This window comes from Cryptotermes secundus, unplaced genomic scaffold (genome assembly GCF_002891405.2).
Source record: "Cryptotermes secundus unplaced genomic scaffold, Csec_1.0 scaffold166, whole genome shotgun sequence".
In the NCBI taxonomy this organism is placed as follows: Eukaryota; Metazoa; Arthropoda; class Insecta; order Blattodea; family Kalotermitidae; genus Cryptotermes; species Cryptotermes secundus.
In genome coordinates, this window is record NW_019720562.1 from 1,179,171 (window position 1) to 1,200,069 (window position 20,899).

The following is a 20,899-nucleotide window of genomic DNA, read 5'->3' on the forward strand; positions in this document are numbered from 1 at the left end:
GCGTGAAGGACAATAAATGTTCTACGGAATTTGAGGCCTACGTGGACTTATTTGTAGCGTGACAGACACAAAACACGCTACAATATATATGACATATGCTTTTTAAAAATGAACAAGATCTACACAACTGATTATTCTGACATTCACAAGCATAACAGTAAAGGAAAACAGGATTGGTATGTACAAACATACAATACTGGTCATTGCAAAATAAGCATAATTAACATGGGAATTAAAATACATAACAGCCTGCCCCCTGATTTAAAAAGAATAGAAAATTTTAAAGTTTTTAAAAATAAATTAAAAAGTTATTTATTACAAAACTTTTTATTCTCTTCAGGAGTTTTTAGTAACAATGATGGACAGTAGTTATGTGGCTTTGGTTGGTTCTGATGTGTGGTTGTATGTAGATGGTATAAGTGTATGCATTGCTTTATATTGGATTGTTGGGGGATGTCATCATCCGTTGCTAGCCTCAGCAGGGGGACGATGTTCCTAGTGATGATTATACTGTTTTTAGTCTTGTGTATCATTTTGTACATTTTTAAGAGTTGTTGACTTGTGTTTTAGATTGCTTAACTGACTTGTCCAGTTGTACTTGTGTAACAGTTTATGGATGTAAATAAATTATGAATTATGAATTCTAGAAGTGTACTTGTGTGCCTTAACGAAAGATCGCTAATTAAAAGATGCTCAATATTAATCGTCAAAATAAAAGAAAATCTACTGACACTGAAGAAACATAAAAAGTATATTAAATTTTGTATGGATCCCAGCACACATGGGTATTGTCATCACTGAAATAGCAGACACACTGGCAAAGGAGAGTATTCAAAAAGGTGAAGATGTTCAATACTTGATTCCTGTCATAGACTTGAAGAGCTACTGGAAGACCAAACTGAGAGCAGCAGCCAAGGAATGGTGCAGAAAATCAGGAAAACAGAAAAGAAGGGAGCACTTTTACTTATGTTATTTTTGATGTGAGGTTGTTGATATCTGACATGTCCAATTGTAATTCTCTACAGCTATGGATGAAATAAATAATAATAATAACAACTACTGCCAAAACAACAGAAAACCTTGGTTCCAGAGATTCAAGTTTCGAGGAGAATCTAGTCTCAATAAAAAAAGAAGTGTCCATTGTTGTCTAAAAGAGTACTTTCTTCCATTTAGTACTGTTAATACAGAAACGTGTGAATATGGCGAAGCCAAAGAAACTATAAACCACATTCTATGGCAGTGTAAATTATTCAAGGAATTTAGAGTTCATATGATCTATGACTTAATAAAACATAAAATATTTCCACCATATTGTATCAAAGCCATTCTATGTTGTATGTTACCAGAAGCAGTAATCCCTGTAGTGCAATAAATCAACAGTATTTTATATATATATAACAATATAATAATATAATTAGGTCATTATTATGATAAGCCCAACCAGGGTTCACTACATGCTGACTTTATACGTTAAAACAGAATTAGTATATAGTTACTTTAAGTACAGTTAAAAGATTAAACGTTACATTTATACAGGAATAATTAAAGAGCCAGGATAGCATAGTCAGTATAGTGACTACCTATGGGCTGGACGACTGAGGGGTCAAAATTTGGGTCCTGGTAGGATCAAGAATTTGCTTTTCTACACATTGTCCAGACCAGCTCTAGAGCCCACCCAGCCTCCTATCCAATGGGGACTGGGGGCTCTTTCCCCGGGGGTAAAGAAGCAGGGGCATGAAGCTGACCACTCACCTCCAATTAGTGCCAATGTCAAGAAAATGTGGATCTATACTTCCACATCCATGCTTAATTAGTTAAGCGCAGGGACAACTTTTTAAGTTTTACTGTAAAATTGTAGCTGTCGGCAAGATGGGCTTCTCAGCCTAACACCACCTGTATCTTCTTTCAATAACAACAACGATAATAATAATAATAATAATAATAATAATTCAATTCGTGTTTATGTCCAAACGGCCAATTACAAAGTTAGCACGAGTACATAGAAATACACAAAAATTAAAGAGCAAAATAAAAAATATGACAGTCTATACAATATCNCTCTTTCCCCGGGGGTAAAGAAGCAGGGGCATGAAGCTGACCACTCACCTCCAATTAGTGCCAATGTCAAGAAAATGTGGATCTATACTTCCACATCCATGCTTAATTAGTTAAGCGCAGGGACAACTTTTTAAGTTTTACTGTAAAACTGTAGCTGTCGGCAAGATGGGCTTCTCAGCCTAACACCACCTGTATCTTCTTTCAATAACAACAACGATAATAATAATAATAATAATAATAATAATTCAATTCGTGTTTATGTCCAAACGGCCAATTACAAAGTTAGCACGAGTACATAGAAATACACAAAAATTAAAGAGCAAAATAAAAAATATGACAGTCTATACAATATCAATAAATTAGTAACAATTCCAAGAAAAGAAAAGAAAAAAATAATAATAATTTAGCCTTAACCGGCGAGAAAAATAAAATAAGTACATTTCGAATGGTTATTCCATTATGTGACGAGAAATAATAATAATATGTTACCAGTCAACTGACATTTTTATCTTCTGAGATGTAAAGACGTATTGTCCCTTTAAAGTCAATGGACGTCTCGGAGGAACATCTTGCCTCCATCTTCAGGGACGATGAATAAGCCAGATACCAGCTTCTCGCCGGTTTCATGCTTGGCTTAGTCTTTGACCCTGAAGACTGAGGCGACATGTTCCTCCGAAACGCCATTGACTCTTAGTGAGCTACTACACGACCACGTACACGACGTTATATCTCAGAAAACAGAACTCTTCATAACCTCTGATATGAAAATCTAATGTAGTTAGTAACCGGTGGCATCGGTAGACTGTGCTGGGCATTGTTAGTATGGTTGGTATCGCCGGTATTATGTCTTGTCTGAATATAGGTGGCTGCATTGAATATAGCTGGTTGGAGTTCTCTTGTTTCTACCACTTAGCGTAGGTGGTAAAGTGTATTTTGCATGTTGAAATTTGAGTTAATTGAGAAATTGTGGTTTTAGATATAAATTCCTGGAGCCAAGGTAATATGTTGTTAAGCATTATATTTCTCATACATTTATTTTGAACTAGTTGTTATAAAATTATTGGTACTTGTCATAGTTTTAGAACGTGGGCCACCGTTTTGTGTGTAGTCTTAGGCGTCTTCGGTACCGGTGTGGTTGTGGTGGCAGACTCTCCGTAAGATATAAGAAGTAATGTGATTATGTGGTTACTGCTTTTATGTATAGGGCATGAAAAGTAATTGATGTGTATTCGATTATTGTTCACGTACATAATATTGTATGTTTAAAGCGAAGATTTAAAACGGCAGGAACTTGCTCATAACCTAATTCTAACCTAGCACAAGTGTCGCAGTTAACGATGGTGTCTTCATAACAAAAATTCTGTGGCCTAAGTTTCAAGTTTATTTTTGTAGTTGTGTGTCACATTGTTTAAGTTTATTCATTTGGAGTTTGACCATTGACCTCCCTCTTTTTTTTTTTTTTTCCCCCACTGCCGTTCAGAAATCGTCTCATCCTTTAAATGAACGGGGTAACGATAGAAACCCTACTTAGTTGGTCCATAGGTAAAATGACTTAAACCATGGTCAATACAAGTGTTAAGAAGTTTAGTATATAAAGTATTTACAATGTAGATCATTTGTTGAATATGATTTGGAGTTAATTATGCCCAGGCAAAAACCTTTCCCACAAAAATTGAGTATGGGAGGTAATATATTCCCATTACACATCAGAACATGTAATTGAACTAAAACTTAAAAAACTGTTATTAACACTGAAATCAGTGGTGTTTAAAATATATTCCTCAGTTTTCCAAGGCTTGAGTAAATGATCATTAAAGCCCTAGAACTCCAGAAAAAATGCCTTGATGCTAAAAAATATTAGAAGAAAGTTACTTGTTGGCTTTCTCTTTGACCCTGAAGACGGGAGTTAGTGTGTTCCTCCAAAATGTCAGTGAATGTCTACTGGACTGCACAAGGCAGAATTACAACCGAGAAGATAATACTTTTTGTACTTACTGCTGCAGGAACCTCAAATCAAACATAAATAAAACCAATCATATGACCATGTTGACTCAGGTCAACAAAGTAGGTGTTATGGAGTGGACCCAATCAGCCATATATGCCAGCGTAATGGTGTCTGTGTTACCTGGGACAATGCACAAAGGATGAAAGAATTGTCTTAAACACAGAAATAATTACTAACTCCTAAACCACTGAAATATATTTATTTCATGACTGATATGTGAAACCAGAAGGTTCATTCTGTTTACAAGAAAGTTTATTGCCAAATCTTGTGCAGAACCAGTTGAAAACATCTCTCATTGCACCCAAGAACTCTGTTTTGCTGTTTGAACCATGTAGAAGCACTATGCTTTAACTTTTTATATTGTCACATGTATGTAGGTACGTGTGACAAAGTTAATGGGTTCTAATTCGAATGATTGGATTTATTGGCATTATTTTTACAGTCTCTTAATTTATAATAGACAACCTTTGGAACTAAGAATGGTAAAAGCAGATAGAGAATTCCTACATAGACTCAAAAGATATCCCCATTGTATAATTTGCATGAGCTCCTCTCAGAAAGCCAGTTAAACAAATAAGATTCTCCTTGATAAATAGATTTAAGTGTGAATAAAATGACTGGTAATTAGGTGAAGTCTTTAATATAGTTCAGCCTATAAAGGGAATGGAAGTCTTAAAAGAGATTGCACTCCAAATTATTTAATCATTATCTAAATTGAATTGTATATTTTGTGGATTATTTTGATATAATAGGTTTTAAGTTTAAGAATATGACGGTGGTAATTAAGATATATATAGTAAGATGACCTTGTTTTTTATAACGGAAGCTAGTCGTAAATTTGATTGTACCTAATATATTTTAATTATACCAAGAGTGTGATTTTAATTGTAATTGAATGTTATGTTATGTGATATATGATGACGTTCAATTGATTGGGCAGGAGGCCAGTTAGACTGGAAAAGTTGTATATGTATGTGACTTGATTGAGAGTTACAGTTTGTAACTGTGATGAATGTTAAATAAAAATTATTATTATTATTATTATTACAATTAATACAGTGCTATCAGTGTTCTACACACTCTCCGGTTCACTGTTGCACACACGGACTAGGATTCTCAGTTTCCACTAGTCGTCTTCTAGCAGCGGATCTCAACACAGAAACTAGCACTTCAGATCACTATGAAGTCTTCTTGCTATTTCTTGTTCAATCACCCTGAAGCCTCGGAACTCAACTAGAAACTGTTCTCAACTCCCAAGTGCTCCTAGCTTCTGAATTCACTTCTCCTATAAGTATTCTGCACTAATCCAAGCTACAGCAGTTCTTTGTTATATAGGTGCTGCATGGACAAAATGGAAAACACAAGTTACATGATTCCTAGCCAGTCAGTTCATTGGCCCGCCGAATGTTCCTGGCACTGAGCTATAACATTCGTCCACCGAGACACATGTTCCCTTGTTGCATGTTGGAACATACTGGGCCATTGCCTACAAACAGGCAAAGGGTGTGAACCTTAATTTCATCTGTATATATGACTGCCTCTTAAGCCCTATGTCAGTATTTACAGTTCTGAAGTATGTTGCACAGCAAACAAGGATATCTTGTATTTCATTTAATAGAGATCTTTTGCTTTTACATTTCTTTAAAACTGAACATCATCCCTTTCTCTTCTTTGTGGAAAGCCCCCCCCTGAAATCTGATTATTTTGCAGAAAGGAAAAAATGTCATGAAATGTGAATATCTTTGATTCATCATAGCCTAAACATTTTATACATAAAACATTTTTCAAAATCATCAAATGAAAATTTGGGGGGGGCACTGGGTTCCCTCCCTTGTTCATCTTTTCTTCATTGCAGAACTGAGCCATGTTGTAAATAACCCTTTTCTGTCCTGGTTGAGTCATTCTTTGCATTATTTTTCTGTTCCATGGTGTTTCGATTATGCAGATCTTACTCAGGATATTTCTTTTCCCACATTAATCCACATTTTATACAAAATTATATGGTTTTGAGGAGCGGCGCACATAATTACATCAGTAAGCTTTTTTGTGTAATCTATTTGGTAAGATTTTGATCTTGGTCTCCTCTATCGACATTTTTCAGAACTCTGTCTCCAGTGCCTGCTGCTATTTGCTGGCAGATTAATTATGTCATTTCATATGTCAGAGGTTTTTAGGAAATTTGAACTGTAGGAGTAAATACAGCATTAACTGAGGATTGAGGATGAATATGAATAATGTGTGGGGAAGGATTTGAAATGACGTATCCATGGCCTATATGAAAATACTCTCCTGTCATTTGCTTGAAGAGACCAAAGACTATGAAAATCAATCAGGACATCTGATAACTGAGTTAAGATTGAAACTGGGTACCTGCCAAATACAAATCTAATGTTAACCCTACATTTGCCTCATTTAAATTGTATGAAAAGTATGGGTGCATATCAGACTTCTTGTAGTGATGTCTAACATTGTTTTGGTATACACTACATTTTGTTACCTAGAATTAATTTCATGTTGTCCAGTTTTCAGAAAGTGCAGAGGGTAAAACAATGATGGACATACGCCCAAACCATACAATATATGTGAATAATCTTAATGAGAAAATAAAAAAGGAAGGTAAGAACACCTCTTGGCATTCTATGTCAGTCTTTTCTTTCACTTGTCATTGGATTCATTATGTCATTTTATTTTAAGTTCATCACATGTTGAGAATCATTTGCAGAGTGCAGTCATTTTGTTAGAAGGAATTAAATGTGACCTTCAATGTTTCGGTAACCCTTGTTTAAGTTATATCTCTCCTAGAAAGCAAGATACACATTGTTTAGAGAAAACACCTTGCATTTTGGCTTTCGTGTAGCTCTACATTCTTGTGGTATAACTATTTTTTATGAGAGTTCTTTCAAAAGGGAATATATAATTATTATTTATAAGTGATTGTATTATTCTGCATAGTCACCTCGCCTGTAAATCTACCACCAGCAGAGAATCTAAGATGTGTGCTGTCAGAAAATTTTCATGTTAAGTTATGGCTTTACCCTCCTCTGTCTGAGCAGTTAGTAATGTGCAACATAAACTAGTGAAATTACTATGTATAATTACTATACCTGTATTACAAGATATTAAAGAAATACTGCACTTTGACTGTAGATTAGTTTACACCTAGGCTGATTTTTGTAGTGGAAACAGTACTCGTAATAATTATGATGCATACCAAAAGCATAAACTCATCAGTGAGTTAGAAGGTTTGTCATAACCATGTTACTACAAGGCATTAAATGAAGAAGGTGGGAGCAAGTTCCCTGCTTCTCGATGGAAGTAGCAAGTATTGATGTGTGCATGCTGCAATGGTATACCCATGTAGTGTCTGTTCAGTAGCTCAGTCAGTGATTATATTTCTCATGAAAGGTAACATTTCCAAGGATATTTGTGATTGTCTTTGTTTGCATAGAACCAAACAGACTTCAGAAACAGTCAGTTCTGTCGGAGAAGAGAGTCATTTAAAGATGATCCAAAGTCTGGACATCATTTTCTGGAGTTCTAACCAGCAAATCTGTGATGAACTGGACACTTGATAATGAAAGAAACTCTCCCATTTAGCTTATGCACAAAGAGTATCTGAGGATACAGTTCTTCACAGAAAGCTACTCATTTCTAATGTCACTTCTTATTGAAGACCTAGAAAGAGATCCATGTCTTAAAATTGTAATGAACAATTGAAGCTTATTAAGTAGGATGCAGACACATTCCTGTGTGTTCTACACTGGGATATAGAGTCCAGGCAGAATATCATTGCTGCTTAAACACAGGTGTTTTCAGCACCACTCAGATTTTGTATCCAGAAGTCTGTTTGCTAGATTCTGACTACTTTATCCTTGGATTCAGCTGGAGTTTCTACAAGAGGCCCTGCATGGTGGCAGCAAACAGATATTAGATTATCGGTTTTAAGTCAACACAGCAATTTTGTTAATAATAAAATTATAATTTGTTTATGCTTTNATGGGCCAAGAAATTGTTCCTTCACATGGTAGACATCAGTATCATGAAGACTTCCGTACTTCATAGGTCATGTGGATGTAAACTGGACCTTACTGTCTTTCGAGAATAACTTGTAGTAAGTCCGGTCCATGCTGCATAAGATACAAGCCAGAAGTGGCTGCAGTACAAGGGACTTAGTCCCACCCCACTAGCAATAAAAAAAAAATACACAACTGTGGCATAATGTCCAGGAAGGTGAACAAGATACAAGATAAGACACTTGGCCCAAGTTGAAGGTTGTTCCTGTATAAATAATGCACTTTACCAGTTCGATAGAAGTGTGGCCAACTATGACAGGTGGCTGTTTCATATAGGTGGCCAACTTCACAGGTTCCACAGTATTTAATTCCTCAGACAGGATTATAGGGACTTAGGACACCAAAATATACATAAGATAATATAAAGCTATCCCTGTAACAGGCTGTCGAGGCCTGTAAGGTTGTGAGATGGCAAGGCTCCCACATATCTAGACATTTGGCTCACAGATGGTGGTAAGGTTGTCAGCCTTAAGCACCAGCTACCCATATACCCACAAGAAGATTCCTGGTACTCATTTGGTATTCCATAGTGTTCATATTAAACATATTCCTCTTAAAAAGTTCATGAATGCTGCTTTTATTGTATCATTTAGTTTAATTTATGCTATTGTCCTAAAGTATTGCATGTTATAATTAAAGTGAACTCTGATAGCTCTGGAACCTCAGATTGGACTACATTAATAGTGAATGCTTTTAATACTTATTTTCATAATTAGCATTTATTCCACTATCGTTTCTGCTACTACAGAAATGAAATTGCGTTGATGGTAGCATTTTTACTTCATAAATCATAAAATAATATTCAAGGTACACAAAGTTTCAAATGTTCACAGCCCACATGGTCTGTCTATATATGAATTAATTTTCCTGTAGGATGTATGTGTGTATTTATGCATACTGTGATATCAGATAAGCTGAGTATGTCAGAACCACTGATATACTGAAGAAGTTACTGTTGACCTTTCTATGATTGTTGCTTAACAGTGCAGTGATGTATTAAGTATAGTCCATTTGCGGAGACGAGACAGTCAGCGTAAACAAAGCAAGCCCCGAGTCGCCACAGCTGACAGCAAGGAGTGGACAAAGCGCACAGTTACTTAGTGTACTCACTGCATTCGGACGCACGTTAAACTGCATTCAGACTGAAGAGTGAACTTTGGACACCCCTGCAACGAAACACGCATCACGTGATCGCTGCATGATTTCATTCAAAGAACGNGAGGCTTTCACGGCGGTGACTATGAAGAAAGCAGTCTTCTGGGATTTGGCACCGTGTATATGTGGAGGTTAACACAACATATACACGGTGCCAAATCCCAGAAGACTGCTTTCTTCATAGTCACCGCCGTGAAAGCCTCAAATCTTACATGTGGTATAATGTATGGTATTTGAATGGCATTCAGGTATAATTTTGTATATGGATGTATAAAGATGGAGCAAATGTGTATTTGCCAGGACCAGTGTAGATGTCCAGAATGTTATTTTTATTTCCAAGAGTTTCCTTCTTGACAGTTTCTAGATGATTCTTGAGATGGTTCTCTGTTACACCTTCACTATAAAATCAGGTAATGGCATTACTGCCTTAACACTGTCATATCATTTTGTTATCCTCTACATTATACAAGTAATATCACAAGTCTCACCCCAAGTCATGAATTAATATATTTAATGATTCTGTGTCCACTTGCCTTGTCAGTAGTAGTATTGTGAGTGCACAGAATGAATGAGATCTAAGTGAAATAAGAAAGTGCAACTGTGGAAAGTAAAGGATCATACTGTTATAGAAATACATTTCAGTACATTTCTTAATAATGTTTTTCTGTATACATAATGTTTCAGAGCTGAAGAAATCTCTATATGCGATCTTCTCTCAGTTTGGTGAAATTCTGGATATTGTAGCTTTGAAGTCATTAAAAATGAGAGGCCAGGCATTTGTAATATTTAAAGAAATTGGCAGTGCTACCAATGCTTTGCGGTCTATGCAAGGATTTCCATTTTATGATAAACCAATGGTAAGTATATTATTAATGAATTGTATATCTGCTGTGAAGGACAATAACTTTTGTACACTTTTGGGAAGAATATCTTAAATTACTAATATTACAGGTTTAGCACACCGAAGAATGCTAACATTAGTATACCCTGTGTTTTAAGAGTTTTCTGGTAGTACATACACTTCACTTAGTTTTGATAGAGTTGCAATCTGTATTCCCAACAGAACGGACAAAGTACATTGTAAGATGAGGCACCAGCCAAACAGTTTAAGAAGATTGCAACAACTGACTTCATGGTATGTAATATCACATGAAGAGTTTTTAACCATATTTTACTCCATAATTTCATTTTATAATAAGTTCATAATTCATTGTACTTTTATACCATGTGTTGTGTAATGTAACAGTTATCAAGTGTCCAGCTTTACTGTCACAATTGTAGTTCAATAGTGTGTGAATATAGTAATCATGTGTTTGCGTGATGATGAATTTAAAAGCCAAAACATGTAGCTAAGGTACAAAATTTTAACCTTGACCATTATGTTGTTGTGTTACGATGGACTCCAAAGTCCAGCTTTACTGTCGCAATTGCAGTTCAATAGTGTGTGAATATAGTAATCATGTGTTTGCGTGATGATGAATTTAAAAGCCAAAACATGTAGCTAAGGTACAAAATTTTAACCTTGACCATTATGTTGTTGTGTTACGATGGACTCCAATAAAGAATTGTATATAATAACACAACAGGATGCATGAAATGAAAACTTCATATTCTTTCTTTTATTAAGATGTTCCCCACACTGGCCTTCCTCTTCAAGTACTCAGGTTTTCTGTAAAATTATGCGTCTTGAGTCAGTGCAGTAAGACTGTGCCCATACTAGCACATAGAGAATGCATAGTGAGCATGTTTTGCCAAAGTAATGGATGAACAAAGAATGGGCAGTCAGTTGCAATGTGTGACATGCCGTACATTAATGACCCTGAACAGTGTGAGGTTGACCATATGTGAGTTGTTACATGTAAGAAAATTCCCCTCATCCTTAAGTGAAACATGCTTAGGAATTGAAGTTTTATATGTAAAATTTGAGTAAATTTTTAAATTGTGAAAAATAGTACATTAGGTGTATATGGAGCTTTGGTTGGGACCACAAAAAAATGTACCATAAGATAAGATTTAGGTCCCTTAAATTGGACTTCCCTTGTATATGAAACTGGAATGGACATGACATGTAGCACTCAAGGGGAACTAGAAATGCATGAATTTCGCTGGAAAACATGTAAGGGGACTCTTGTGAGACAGACTAATATGGAAACATGGTGCTAATGTGCCAAAAATACATAATACCAATACTCTGCCAGTGAAGATTTGAAACGAAATGTATGAATATCGAAATCTTTGATAGAGAAATGGATTGTAAGGTTGTGAAGTTGGTGGAACAACCCCAAAATAGGATCCAGTGGTAGATTTTACAGGAGGTTCTTAAAGTCAAATTTTTCTTATTTCTACAGAGGATTCAGTATTCAAAATCTGATTCAGATGTAATTGCTAAGATGAAAGGGACGTTTTCTGAGCGTCCAAAGAAAGTAAAGAGAGTGGCACCTGCTGTTGAAGAAGCCTCAGTTGATACAAAGAAGGCAAAAAGAAAGGCTGCCAAAGAACAGGCTCGTCAGCTGAATCCTGGAGGGGCTACACCTGTGGTACAACCAGTTGCACATGTTGGTGGTTATGGACAAGCCACAGCTATGCAACAAGGTAAATTTATGAAATATATATGTATTGGGGGATAATAATGGTAGTATATGGTACTCTTGTGTGGAGACCCAGGTTTGCTTCCTACGTTGGTTGAGGCAGTATTAAGGGTACTGTATTCTGGGATTTGGCATTATGACATTTTGGGTGAAAATACTAGCTTTGGTTTTGGGGATTGAGGGCAAACCAAGCAAACTACTGACATTTCAGAGGAACATACTGGCTCCATCTTCAGTGTGGATGATTACTCTGCTTGCAACTTGCTTGATTTAATCTTCTTCACTAAAGATGGAGGCAGTATGTTACTCCAAAACATCAGTAAACTTTTACCAGAGTGCATAATGTCACATCCCAGAGAATGGTACACTTCTTCACCACTATGAGAGCCTCAAATCTCACAGAGTCAGTATTATTTGACGGAGAGCACAGCATTGTTTGAATGAACATGAAATTCCATATGACAGGACTCTAACTTGCATAAAAAGTGTGCATTTGAATGAAATTTAAATAAAATATATATATATATATATTTTGTCATGTGTTAGTGACTTTTGATTGCTAATTGAATTTATTGAACTCATAAATTATAACTACCAGTAATTACAACACTATTACTAATTCATGCACTTCTTTCTGCAATGCACACTAAATCTTCTCAGTTCATTTTCACTAGCTGTTGCTACATTGTGGCTTCCTCCCTGGTCTACACACTTTATGATTCACTTCAGCACACTGTTTTCTCATTTTGCTGTGTCTTCATGTCCCCATTGTTTGATAGTGGCTTTCAGCAGCACAGTTTCCCTTTACTGCTACTGTACTCAGTGGCTCCTGTCTTTGCTGACTGGCAACTGACTTCCAACTGCTCATATTCTTGACCAACTAAAAACTCCCATTGGGTCTTCTTATGTATCCTTGGTTTCAATCTCACAGAAAAAAGGGCACCTAACCTAGGAGAAAGAATCATGCAGGGCAAACTTAACCAATAATGACTGAAACTGTGGATCTGACAGATACAAGGGTTGGATAAAAAGTAGTGTCAGCACTACTGTAACATGAAAGATGTGCATCAGGTGGCACTAGAGCCATCTGTAGCTGATAGCAGTTGTTCAGTTGAAGTAGTGCAGTGAGTGTCTCTGGCTGTGTTTCATTGAGTTGCATTGTGCATCGTCTTGAGGTGCAGGAGCCCAGGTCAAGCACTCGTAACAACATGTTTACAAAACAAGAACAACGATTCTGGATAAAAATTGAAGTTGCACGAGGTCGTAGTGCACAAAACTGTTACCAGGGACTGCGAGAAGCATGTGGTGATGCTGCTTTGCCATATCGCACAGTGGCACAATCAGTGAAATTGTTCCGTGAAGGGAGGGATGCCACTCAGGACAGCAAACGTTCAGGATGACTCCATGTTGACAACCACACAATCCAGCATCTTGCTTCTTTGCTGGATGTCGATCATCGAGGGGCTGTGCGGGAGTTAGCTGCTGAGGTAGGCGTATGTTACAAAACCATGCTCCACATTCTGCATGATATTGTTGGATACCGCAAAATTGCAGAGTGTTGGATACCCCATACTATGTCCTAGGTGCAACAATGGCATCGTTATGCAATTGCCCAGGACTTGTTGGACCCATACCAGAGGGAAGGTGACGACTTCCTTGGAAGGATCGTCACTCTGGATGAAACTTGGACTCGCTCATACGAACTGCACTTGAAGCGACAGTCAAATGGCTCTCCTCATCCAAAGAAAGTGTGCCATACACAGAGTAATGTGAAGGCGATGTTCATTGTGGCATATGACATTGATGGAGTGATACTGCACCACACTGTACTTCAACAACAGACAGTAAACGCTGCCTACTACTGCAATTTCCTGCGTAATCATCATTGTCCAGCATTCGGGAAGAAGCAACGACACTTGTTAGCAATGAACCCCATCATCCTTCATGACAGTGCAAGGGCTCATACTGCTGACGCTGTCAAGGATCTCCTTCGCTGCTGGTGCTGGAAGATACTACAACATCCACCGTACTCACCTGATATGAGACTGTGCGATTATGGACTCTTAGCCAAAATGAAAGAACCACTGCGAGGGACACGTTACAACACAAGAGAGGAGATTATTCGTGCTCTAGGGCAGTCACTGCTGGACATCAACAGAAGTGGACGCACTGATGGTGTACGACGCCTTCCACAAATTTGGCAGAAGGTGGTACACATGGGGGGGGGACAATTATATTGAAGGAATGTAAGTGTGTTTACCTCAGGTAATAAAGTCATTTCAGAACTATAGAGGTGTTGCCACTACTTTTTATCCTACCTATGTATTTGCTACTAGCTTTACACACCATATATTATGTCTTTCTGTCTTCATTCGATTTGTATCACTTAATTCTGTATGCACATATTTTTGCTCATGAGTGTGAATAGGAAGATAGTTACAGTAGTAGTAACATTTTTACACAATAAAAAGGAAATATAGCAGCACCATTAATGATTGTGTTAATTACTTGTAATCCTTATATCTAGGGCTTGAAAAATATGATTGTCCACTGGCCTGAGATAAGTTGGCAAGTTGAAATTACTACAGTCATATATTTTAATGGACTTTTGTTAAATTTTGCCACTTCTTGAAATTGATTTTAGTATGTGGAACTGCTTGTCCAGCTATTTTCTCCCATGTCCTGTTAAAAGAAAGTAAAGGGCTTACATAGAGATACGTGAGCAGATTGTGACACTTTAAAGAAGTGTGATATAACGTTTGAATAGTATTGATTCCTTTTATGTGGAGAGCTAACCTCACAGATATCCCCAAAACAATGTGTAGATATATTTGCAGTTTCTTCATTGATGAGATGTTAAAAAGTTGGAGGTAGTAATGGTGATGATGAACCAACAGCAGTAGATTACTTTGTTTTCAGTGGCTTTTGAGCGGTGAATAAAGTTTTACTGTAGCAACTACTGCTATACATTGATTTTAAAGCTCTACTTATACCAGTAATAATTATTACTGGTTACAGTAACCTACAGGTTACTTACAGGAAAAGTTAAAGTTTAGTGAAAAACTGAAATTTTCTGGATCTTAGGAGATTTTTCCAAACATCCTTAATGCTAGTAATACAGAAAGAACATATTCAGGAGCAAAACAATACATTATAATATGTATATAATATATAATATAATATATATANAAACTTTAACATTTCCATTGTCAACTGAGAAATAGAAACTGTGGCACATTCTTTGTCAAAATATTTTTAAACTGTAATGCACCATCAATCATCAATATAAGAATGCTGACTAATTTTAGAATTTGTGTCTGATAGGTAAGGTTATCTTTTGATCAAGAACAGTAAATGCACTCAGTCATTTTCACATGGCCCTTTATTCTAAGGCAAGGAAATGAGCTGTAGCATTTGCCAGAAGAGGTTCTGTTGCACGGATAGCTTAGTAATTTTTGCTCCACCCACCCACCCCAAAAGGAGTGAATCAGTGAAAAATTTTCTAGTGCTGTGGTTCTAATTGTTCTAGACCCAGAAACAATTAGAACATATACTGATTTTGCAAGGTCTTTTACTCTGATTGTCCCACATTGTATAGTATAGGTGTACAAATCTAATTATTATTATTGGCTTATCAGAATATATTTATTTACAATATAAAAAGAATGCCTGTATGTCATACTAATATTGAAGAGAAGTCATAATCACTAACATTAAACATAAATTAAAAAAATTATATGTGAGTACTGTGAAAGAATTTTTCATAATTGTCAGTGCGTAAGCAAAGAAGTAATCACAGTTGACTTGCCTGCTGAGATTACAGAATATGGTAATGTTGCGCCCATCAAGGAAGGCTGCTCCACAGCCTGATGCAGACATCCTAAAGGGGCTTGCAGGTTTCCCTTTCCTTTAGTTTTACCATTTATCATTTTCTTCCATATGTACCATTCTGTAATCATCTTTTTTCCTCATTACTGGCCCTCTTTACATGGTCAATGCCTGCCATATAGTCCCCATATTCATCATCACATCATCATACTGCTTTGGCATATCTGTTTGTCTACACAACAAGATTCTAATTTTCCTTCTGTTATAGGTTTATTTAGGTCCCTAGCAGTTATAAACACTTGTCTCACCAGAAAGAATCTTTCTTACATCTGATGCTGTCCCACGGTTTCAGCATGACTTCACCTTTTGAATTTGGGAGCTCGAGAGATGAAGGTTGACTGGACCCTTCTCACTGTGTTTGTATGGAAGTCTATGTGCAGAGTCATATACACCCACATAGTGCCCTATTCAAGGCTCAGAAGGCATAGACACTACAAAGGTTATATGACCACTGGTTTGGCTGTGCAATGCTGCCATGTTTTACTGCTGACTTAGAGTTGCAATATAATTAGTTGTAAGCCCCCTAGAGGGGCCGCGCCATAGCTCAAGCAGTTAGTAGCTGGCTTCCCATTGTAGCGGCCCAGGTTCGATCCCAGGTCTGGTCAAGTGGGATTTGTGGTGGACAAAGTGGCACTGGGGCAGGTTTTCTCCGAGTACTTCGGTTTCCCCTGCCATCTTCATTCCACCAATTGCTCCACAATCACCCTCACCTATCATCTGGGACTGGTACAATAGGCCAGATGTGGCCACAGTACAAGGGACTTAGTCCCACCCCACTAGCAATAAAAAAGAAAACCCTAGAACCCTGTAGGTATGTGTAGACATACCAGTATATCCAGCTGCATGGCATAGAATGGGGAGCCATGGGGAGTTACTGCCAAGGAAGGGGCCTAAAATCACAACTCACTAATGGTGTAGGACTTGATGTTGGGTTGCTTGCACAGACCAAAAGATTTGGATGTCTTCCCCNATGTCTTCCCCCCCCCCAGCCAGTGTAGACAACAGTATAAGAAAGTGCTTGCATGATATATTAATGCCCAGAAGAAAGAACAAATGGAACATGCTTGCGGCATTTGTTTCTTATCATTTCATGCACTTTGTTTGGCTCAGGCTGTTAATTTTATTATGATTACGTTGTTTCTTGTAGCTGCATCACATGTATCTACAACGGTACCTGAACAGCCCCCCAACCAGATTCTTTTCCTGACAAATCTACCTGATGAGACAAATGAAATGATGTTGTCAATGTTATTCAATCAGTAAGTACCAACTTCATGAAGAAATGAAGTTTAAAGTTATTTAATGATGGTGTGAAATTTCATTTAAAGCTATTCTTTTTTACTTTATCATCATATGTATTTTTCTGTAAAATCAACTTTGGTCCCTTGTGCTGGTCCAGGCTAGAGAACAGGTGTACTTAGGGACCTAGTAGAATAGGTATGTCATCATATCCTGTACACTTCAAGATGAAAATAGATTCCATTTTTGAAACAAGGGATAAAGACCAAAGCATAGCCTTAAGCGTTAGGAATGAAATATTAGTTGATAATATCTGCTACTCATAGCTACCCATAGCTACATAATGTAGCTGTGGGTAGAGACAATATTTCTTCAGTGTTGTTCCTTCCTGTGTGTAGGGCTCTTATACTCTGTACAGCCAGAAAATGTTATAGATTCTCAGAAATTTTGGGGTGCATACTGTTTATTCATTTGTATTTTATACACAGTTATATTCTAAAGATTAATCATGCTACTGTTTAATTTCAGTGTATGCTGTGTAGGCATTAAATAATCTGAAATGTAGGTATCAGTATACAGTATGCATAGCGGAGTGACTTTGTTGTATCGTCACATTACAAAAATGGAACAAATGATGGAGCAAATACTGGAAGACCTGTTGGCCGGCCAAGAACAAGTGATGGCCAAATGAAAGCTGAATTGGAAACCAACCAAGAACAAATGATGGCCGAGATGAAAGCCGGCTATGAGGAAATTATTACAAGGCTGGAAGCCAGGATGGGCTCTCATCATTAGGAGTTTATGGCGATAATCAAAGGCAGTCAAGAAATGAAGGAGGCCAGTATAGAGACTGGCCAGGAATCAATGTAAGCCAAAAGTAAGACTGGTCAAGAAGCAGTGAAGGCCACAGATTTGGAGGCAAATCCAGAAGAAATGGAGGCCTTAGTGGAGCATCAGGGAGTCCCTAAGGAAGAGGCCACATTGGGAAGTTATCAGCGCATTAGAGGACCAATGCGGGGACTGGTATCTAGCTGTAGGGCACCACTGACAGCTGAAGAAACAGACCCAGGGTGATAGTGGACCCCAGAAGAAGTTGGCCACTGCCCTTAAACAGACGAATCGCCATGGTGTTCCTACACGGCATATGGGACATGGTCATAAAGGAGTGATAGTTCAGAAGGACTGCCAGGAGGGCCCAGAATGCAACAGTGGAATAAAGAACCGATATGCCAGAGGGCATTCAACAAGACTCAGGCAGACTCTCAAATTGGAAGTTGTGAAGCAAGCAGTCAGGATTTCCATCTGGATGTGGAAAGTGGGTGATTGAGCATTGTGGAGGGGTCAACTCCCTCCGAAACAAAAGAAGAGACTTCAAAAGCACAGCCTTTGGAAAAGATGATGATGGTGGTACACCTGCAACAGCTCACACCTTATCAGGGAACCACTCAGGACTAGTGGCCTTAAAGAGGGAGCAGTTGCAGAATAATCACTGCAAGGACCAAGCCACAGGGAAGGAAGGTCAGGCTGATCACAGACGTTACAAGCATAGCCCTCAGAAAAGAAGAAATGGCAGTACACCTGTAGACTGTTCTGGACGAATCACCTGAAGAAGGGAGCAGTGGGGCCTGTAGACCTGTTGCCAGGCAACGACGATGAAATAAACTAAATGTGACAACAGAAGAACTGTTGGAAGTGGTGTTTTCTATGCAGTCCATGCCAAGGCTATATAACAAGCAGTTGTGATTAGAGAGTCTTGGGCCAAGAGGGAGAAGAGCAGGAGGTTGATGTGAGATAGCCGCCAGCCTGGACTGAATTGTGAGAACGTCACCAAACAGTAAAGACATGAACATAGAATCTGAGGAAGCTACAGTGTTGGAAGCCATTACCAGGTGAAAACCAGTGAAGATTTTTGCTAGTGGGGTGGAACTATTTCCCTTGTACTGCCGCCACTTCTGGCGAATTGTACCAGACCCGGTGAAGATACAGCAGACTGAAAAGACTTTGTGCATGCTGTAGTGAAATGTAGCTAAAGTTGGCACTAACTTTGCTGACAAGCGGCGGTCGCTCGGTTGCTATAGTTCGTTTGCAGACTACAGGCAATGGAGTTTCTTTTTTTGTAGTGAAATGTAGAGTGTGTGAATTAGTGATTACAGTATAGTTATTAGTAGTCATGTTTTGTAAGTGTTCAGTAAATCTGATTACCAATCCAAACCTCGTCTATAGTCACTCAGTCACATGATAATGTATACCAAGTATGTGATTCCGCTGATTTTCACTATCTGGAAATTCAACTGTGTTTCAGGTTTCCTGGATTCAAGGAAGTTAGATTGGTTCCTAACCGTCACGACATCGCGTTTGTGGAATTTGAGAATGAACTCCAGTCTGGTGCTGCTAAGGATGCACTTCAAGGTTTCAAGATTACTCCTTCCCATGCTATGAAAATATCATTTGCCAAGAAGTGAAGTGTGTGTATTTTATTCTCGCCCAATTCAGAATACAGTTATATCCTAATTTTATATCTGAATACAGACAGCAGATTGGAACTCACACCTGAGGAGGACCATAGATTGAGGAAATTTGAACTCTGATTTAGGGATGTGCTGAAAGTGAGGAGCTGTAAAATGACTTTTCACTGTGTTTGAGTACCTTACCTAACATTAGCAATGAATATATCTGACTTTTTGTGCCTGTTAATCAGGTAGTTCGAGTTGTACTATAAAAACCACTGCGTTTTGATAAAATTAAATAATTTTATTACTAGTACTGGTTTTGGCTGTATTATTGTAACATTGTGTTTAATTTTTGTAACTAAATTTCCTGGTCTTAGATTACAATAGAAAGTTTTAGTAAGTAGGAACATATTTCCAAAGACACACTTCTGTGTAATTGGATATTGAACAGAATGGGTAAAATTTTGGCAACAAATGAGAAATGTATCCCTGGAAGCAGTGTATATGGGATCTGGTCTCTTTCCTACACCAGCATCAGAGAAGTAGCACAGCAGTGGCATATTTTTCCTCCATATATAATATATTATTTATTGGTGGAAAAGTACAACAATGTGACACACTGGGCCACAATAAATTCTTTATTGTCCATGACAGTGGATGGGAGGTAAAGCAGATTTTGTTGAGAAACAATATTATTGAAACTGAAATTTGATATTGGTTTATATATCCATGTGCATTGTAGAATAAAGTACTCGCTAGTGTCATACATTTGTACGTTAACAAAGACTTCAAACTTAATGCTTTATTATATTTATTTTCCTTCTTGTACTGGTTTAGATTTTCTTGCTTGCTTCTCATTTATTCAAGTCCCCCCCCCAAGTGTCTTACACAGTTGACCCAGGAGTACCAGACTATGACACACCCAGTTTCCTTCCTCAGTTTTTCTCTTCACTCTTCCTCAGCCCTTTGTTTTACTCCATATGTGTTTGTTTTATGTGGTGAAAATGTGGTTCATGATTATCACTGTGCAGTAATTTGTTAATGCTGGATCTTTCCATTGCAGTTTTTTACATGTGCCTGTTCCTGAGGTCTGGCATACCCCCAAATTATTTTATTTATAAAACTCTCTACTACAGAAAAATCTGTAAATGTGTTTACTTGAGTTATGGGACATTTAATTTTTGTCTCTTACACAGTTATAAGTTTTTCTTAAATTAGCACATAAAACATGGGATAAAGTCTCTGGGGCCTGAAGGTGACCACTCACCTCCAACTATTGCTAAGATCAAGAAAATGTGAATCTATACATCCACTCCCCCATTTGGCTTCATGGCATAGTGCTTAATTAGTTATAGTTAGTCACCGGGACAAGTTGTAAAGAAGATGTAAAGAAAACATTGCTCTGAGGTTTTTTCAGTGAACTAATGAAAACAAAAAGTCCTC

At 37.6% G+C, this 20,899-nt stretch overlaps 1 protein-coding gene and 1 long non-coding RNA gene across 3 annotated transcripts in view; one reads left to right on the plus strand and one right to left on the minus strand.

Moving 5' to 3' along the window:
- The window catches only part of LOC117282621, a 16,696-nt gene extending 13,851 nt beyond the window's left edge, over nt 1-2,845 (minus strand). Inside the window, exons 1-2 of one of the 2 annotated variants that reach the window (XR_004513429.1) lie at nt 2,560-2,845; nt 2,107-2,256 (exon numbers count right to left, since the gene is read on the minus strand). This is a non-coding gene — a long non-coding RNA (uncharacterized LOC117282621). The remainder of the gene's footprint in view (nt 1-2,106; nt 2,257-2,559) is intronic. The other variant, XR_004513428.1, reaches the window with a different exon arrangement.
- An 89-nt stretch (nt 2,846-2,934) lies between these two features.
- LOC111868218 (U2 small nuclear ribonucleoprotein B'') lies at nt 2,935-19,769 on the plus strand. The gene is made up of 6 exons (XM_023858671.2): nt 2,935-3,055; nt 6,586-6,679; nt 9,976-10,148; nt 11,640-11,883; nt 16,915-17,026; nt 19,309-19,769. The coding sequence occupies exons 2-6, from the start codon at nt 6,613-6,615 to the stop codon at nt 19,466-19,468; spliced, it is 756 nt and encodes a 251-aa protein (XP_023714439.1). The 5' UTR covers nt 2,935-3,055; nt 6,586-6,612; the 3' UTR covers nt 19,469-19,769.
- Nucleotides 19,770-20,899: the final 1,130 nt, after the last annotated feature.